The 6,000-nt window shown below is 35.6% G+C and overlaps 1 protein-coding gene across 2 annotated transcripts in view; it reads left to right on the top strand.

Annotated features, from left to right (window-relative positions):
* The first annotated feature begins 878 nt into the window (after positions 1-878).
* Positions 879-6,000, top strand: part of LOC149553916 (sodium/proton antiporter 2-like) — a 185,509-nt gene continuing 180,387 nt past the window's right edge. Inside the window, exon 1 of one of the 2 annotated variants that reach the window (XM_089789258.1) lies at positions 879-1,413. In XM_089789258.1, coding sequence (XP_089645384.1) covers positions 1,183-1,413 — 231 coding nt within the window. In that variant the 5' untranslated portion in view covers positions 879-1,182. The remainder of the gene's footprint in view (positions 1,414-6,000) is intronic. The other variant, XM_089789259.1, reaches the window with a different exon arrangement.

Genomic DNA, 6,000 nt, shown 5'->3' with positions numbered 1-6,000 from the left:
TGTAGAAAATGACTTTAAGACGAAGTCTCTCTACCAATTTAATTGTCCCTTTATCCCTTTTAACTCTTTTGGTTAAGGGTTGGCCTCTTGGTCCTACATTTACTGGTCTAGTAAATTGAATAATGAATTGAACTAGAGCCAAGAATTGTCTAAAAATTGATGTGTCTAGAGTAATTTAAATATGAGGTATAGAAAACAAAAGAAATATATTAAGTGAACTAATTTTTACATCAAAATTTCATATTATATCAAATTATAATTAAGAATTTTAAAAAATTTAAAATTAAGAGAAAAAATAAAGAGCTTTTTTCTTTTCATATTTTATATAATTTTTATATCACATCTAATAATCAATAACAATAAAAAATAAATTTCTACTAACTCCACAAATTTGAAAAAAATTCATCCCTGCTATTGGTACATATTCTCGCTTCCCATTCTTACTTGTGAGTGTTTCTTTCTCAACTTTAGTTTGGTTCATGGGAGATGATAGGAATTGGCTTTTTCAAAATCCGAATTTGAAATTTTTTACATTTGTTTCAAAATTGGCAAAATGAATTTGAATACCAGACTTCTAATTTTGTCTCCAAATCAAGTTTTCCGACTTCCTACTAGCAGATAGGAATTGAAAATCAAAACCTGATTATATTTTTTGAGGAGTGTAAAAACAATAGATTTGACTACTATTTAGAGTCTGCCTTCAACTCCAAGCTTGCACATAAAAATGTGTCTTCACACTCATCTTCAAGTAATATCCCAAAAATAAGAATGGAAATTTGCAAAACCTTGATTTGACTAAATCAAGATTTTCTTGGTTCCTATAATTCCACGAACCAAACAGACCCTAAACTAATTTTTGCATAAACGTTTTTAAAACGTTGGCAACAATTGTCGTCGATTTTGTAAGGCCGTCGAATTACAAGGACTAAAAGACAACAACTTTGGGCCTCGATATTCCTGATATAACTTCAACCAGGATAAAACCACCATCACGATTAATGACGTACATTGCGAGCAAATTAAACATAATCGCTGTTGCTTATATTTTAGCATGAATGTAGATAACCCATTATAAAATATTGAAGTTCATTTGGAGGATCTGGCTATACGATCGTTGTTGTCACATAACCAGGTTTTGCTAGGGTTTAATAGTCCTGATTTTTTGACCTACAAGGAAAAGTGATGGCAGGCCTGTGCCTGGCTAACGGAATGAACTCGAAGTGCAAAACTTATTTTATGGTTAAACCCCCAAGTTTAGTAGCATACAAAAATTTGTTTCGTAGTCAGAAGCCTGAGTTTAATTGCTCTGTATGTCCTGTCAACATAGTCCACCGAATTTCTCTCAGATTGGGAGGTAAAACGTACAGAACAGCTATCAAAGCTACTTCAGTAGACGATGAAGATTCTTCCGAGGTATCTTTTAATTTCATTTGTCACTCATAACTTGGATTTAGCCGTCTATTTTGCTTACTAACCATTAGTTGACTGAATGCAGTTTTCTTTATTTGCTTAGAATTAAAAGACTTGGGCAGTCTTCCATTTTGAAACTGAGGCATAGCTGCACATAGTATTTGTTTTCTTTGCTTGACATTTTGATAAATGTTCATTTGTTGGATGAAGGTTTTGAATCTTTATATATGTTTAAGTTGGAAAAACAAAGGGCTGGAAAATTATAAAATTATGCAATTTTTGATTTAATAGTTGTTTGTTCACATATCCAATTGCAATGTTCTTCTGAGAGTGGCTGTGTAGCTTGATAAATCTTCCAACATTGGTGTCTCTCTACCGGCTTCATCATCACTCAAAGGGTTAAAACCTGGACAGAATTTTCCATATTGAAATAAAAGAATATGGTAGCAGAGGTTATAGTAGGAGAAAATATAGGATGCAACAAATTCATTTTCTTATTTTACTTGTGAGTCATGTGGTATAAGTTTTTGTGTTTGTTTACCATATCGCCTTTCATAGATTTCATTGTTTGGAAAGTTCTCTAGTTTAAAGTGGAAGTAAGATTACTAAGGTTTGCGATTTCAGATTAAGTTCAGAGTTTTGTAATCATTGAACATGATACTTTACTTATTACTGAGAATAATTAATAATGCAGGTTATAGTCAATATGATAATCATTTCAAATTTCTGAAATAAATATTGTTGATCATAACGTTCCAAATTTGACATACATATAAAACATAAAATTGGAAGCAATTGGTTCCTCTACATGCCTGGGATACCCTTAGCAATGATTAATTTTACTTTTTTTTGGTAGGGGCAGTCATAGTGTAACCTTAAGATTAAATAGGAAGAATTAATATTATTAAACAGTTATGCAATATAGTTATCAACTTTCTCCATGGTTTATACGAGCAACATGACAAAACAAAGAGTGTCCAACGACAGAGTTATGCTCAATTATTTTGCAACTGCAATTCATCAATGTAAATAACTTTTTTGTAGAAAGATCTCTATGTAGAGATGTGAATTCAGCTAAAAACTGCGCAAGAGTTGGAAGAATTGGACTAAATCGAAGGCAAGCTCACTGATATGAACTACATGAATGTCATGTTCAGAACTGAGGATGGTTGCAAACTTGAAATGGTTAAGTTCCATATATTATAAGATTTTTAACGGGTGGTCTTGGCACTGGTTACATATCTTCAGATGCAAATCCATGGCAGAGATTGACGTCAATGGTTAGAGGGAAGAATGGGCAGAGGATGACCTTTGTTTGAAGTTGAGACAAGTGGGACAATTGAGCTTTGGTGTTAATCGAGTGAATGAATTGTTGAAAATGCAACAATGTTAGATTATTGTATTGAAGAATTGGAGTCATCGGTGTTGGTGCAAGCTTGACATTGATATTGGGTCAGCATTGTTGGCACTTAGATAGGATCCTAGAAAAATATGTGATTTGTTTATATTGGGTGCAATAATTGCAAGGGAACATTTTAGCTTAGGGCCTTGCATGAGGCACAACCATAATTTGGCAAAATCCAAAGTTGTAGGGTATACCATTAGGGGTTCTTGCACCCTCAAATGGTTTGTCTGTGTTTGGGTTTGCTTGGTGGCGTGCTCGGGGTGTGCCCTAAACACCTCAGGTTTCGTTTGGGTATGTGCTTCTGTACCCACAGAGAACTTCGGGTGCACCTTGGGAGTATCTATGCGTACTCATGGGTATCCAAGTCAATTAGTGCCCAATATCAAATTCTGCTCTCAATTGTCAGTGGAAATGATTAAAGCTTGCAAGCAGCTTCATGTTTTAGACCAACTTGAAGATGATGCAAACCATATTATAGAGCATTATGTAGTGATAAAAGATAAAGTCCCTACTTCCATCAATTAGCTTGAACACGAGGAAATTGATTTGGAGATATTGATGAGACCAGCAACAACATTCACAAAAAATGAGTGGATCAGCAATTGGCTAAGTTGGAAAAAAAGAAAATTCTTTTGAATTATGACTTGATGAAAGATGTGGAGGAGCCTAAAGAAGAGTCATTTGGAGAACCACACGAAGTCAATAATGAAGGGAAGAGGAGTAGGCATGGATGTAGCAAGAAAGACAAACAACGACAAGGCTACATAAGCAAGGGGACCAAAGAAGAAGAAGGTTCCAAACCAAGTGCCATCACAAGAAAGCCAAAAGTTGAGCCTCCTATTCACAACTAGTACATTGATGTAAAGGAATGTGACATCCACAACAAAGAATGAAGCACCTAATGAAGTTAGCGTACAATTCGGTGTCACTAAAGGTCAAAGTCCAAGAAAATCTCCCATCGAGCAACATGAAATAGAAAGAATTCTCCTCTTGAAGGTATGGAAGATGTTCTTCATGAGAAACAAAATGTGATTCCAATTGAAGAAGCTCTTGAAGATGTTGATATGGGTCTCCCCAATAAAGATTTCAATGAAGACATGATTGTGGTGTCCCAAGGGGCTCAAGAAAATGAAAATCAAGATGATGCTGTTGGGGATTATACTGAATCAACATGGTTAAGAGATAAGATGAATGGAGAAAGAGACATTGCATTGGATTAAGATTTACCTTGCATAAATGCCAATGGTCATCCTTTCAGTTTGGTGAAGTCACCATGTTGGTGGGAAATGGTGGTGGCAATCAATAGTTCACCTTCTAGTTAAACAAGTCTTAGCTATGAAAAGGTTTGCAACACCTTATTGGCAAGCAATATTTTTTGTAGACGCATCACTTAAACCAATTAGGGATTCTTGGATGAAAACTAGAGTCATATTATTCTTGATGGATAGAAAGATTGCTGAAATCATCCTTTAATAAATTCTACTGCAGTGTTCGCTAGAGGGGTAATGTTTTTGATGCAGGAGCATCTTGGGTACTTTGGCAATCTTGCATCTACCAAAAATATTTCCTTTTATTGTTCCTATCTTATTTTTGAAGAATGGCTGTTGTTACTCGAGTTTTCTCTTTCTGCAAAATTAGCTCTTTAATGTGGACCTATTGTGGATCCTATACCTAAGCTTATAGAAACTAATTCCATCATTTGTAGGAGTTATCCTTCTCTTCGTTTGAGGCGTGCTGATTTCTTGGTAGCTCGAGTAACGTGCAGTTTTGGCTTCGGCGAGGTTTTGTTTGGCATCATGGCATTCTGTGCACTCGAGAACCTCTTCTTGGATCACGTGTAGATCTATATGTGGCCCCGCAAAAGTTTATTTGCTTGTTTGTAAGGTTGCTGAATTCTCCTTTGGGGTAGGACCTATAATTTGTAATAACTTGCCTGATAGGCTGACTTGTGGTCTTACTGGCTATATAATTAGAGATCTAGGATTAGGAAAAGTAGAATGAAGTTAGATAGAAGGAAAACACTAAGATTTGGCTCTGTAAGCCTAAGCTCTTAAGCTTGCAGATTGTAATTTGATTGTAGATGGCTACAACTAGCTAGGCCTTATGCATGGCATGTTGAATGAAGATTGTCTCATCATTTTTGCATTGAAATCTCTATAATTTTTTGTGGTTTCTCCTGTATTGGTTGGCTTTTGTGTGTAACTCTAGCAAGGGTAGCTTGGGAGGTGAACTCTATCCCCTCTTGCCTTGCATCAGGTGGTATCAGAGCGAAGGTTTCTTTCTTGCAAAGTTTGGGATTGTGTAGAACCTTGTTGAAGATTGGTTGTAAGGTGACAGACTTGGTTTCTGAACTATAACTTGGAGAAGGTTATGATTCTTGCAGGAACTATTGTCGAAATGGTTCGAGATAGAGGAAATTCAAATAATGCTATTATGGACATGTTGAGACAAATTGCAGCTAGACTTGAAATTGTTGAAACAACCTAGAGAAGAGTACATCTTGAAGATGTTAGTGATGAAGAAGAAGCAATACCACCTAATCCTGAACCTGAGGTGGAACAAGATGAAGAGAGACTTCTGAGAGCTTTGAATAGAGTGGTTCAATACCTACTTTTGAACTTTCTACTTACAACGGAAGACTTGATACATATGCTTTATTCGATTGGATTTTTGAGATTGAGAAGTATTTTAATTATGAAAGTATTCCAGATGACAAAAAGGTGAGGATAACAGCTACAAAGTTGAAAGGACATGCATCCCTTTGGTGGGAACAGTTGCAAACTGATAGACAAAGAAGAGGAAAGGAAAAGATCAAGACTTGGGTGAAGATGGCTGGTAAGTTGAAAAAGAAATTCCTTCCTGCTGATTACCATGTTAATTTGTTCAGAAAAATGCAAAATTTGAGACAAAAAGATATGGTTGTGAAGGATTATACTGAGGAATTCTATAAGCTGGATATTAGATCTGGACATGTTGACGATGAAGTTGAGAAAGTTGCTAGATATCTAAATGGTTTAAGGACTTCTATACAAGATGAAATCAGTTTTATAAAGATGGAAAGTGTGGAAGAAGCTTATTTGTATGCCTTGAAGGCGAAAGAAAAATTGGCAAAGTAACAAGAGCACAAATAAAGTGCAAGAGGTGGAAGGTTCAAGCGTAGTAGAGGAAGATATTATGGAGAAAGT

Source organism: Cupressus sempervirens, chromosome 6, assembly GCF_028749045.1.
Source record: "Cupressus sempervirens isolate cs-2001-9-10 chromosome 6, ASM2874904v1, whole genome shotgun sequence".
Lineage (NCBI taxonomy): Eukaryota > Viridiplantae > Streptophyta > Pinopsida > Cupressales > Cupressaceae > Cupressus > Cupressus sempervirens.
Note: the sequence above shows the minus strand (reverse complement) of the source record. Positions and strands in the feature narration are given on the sequence as shown.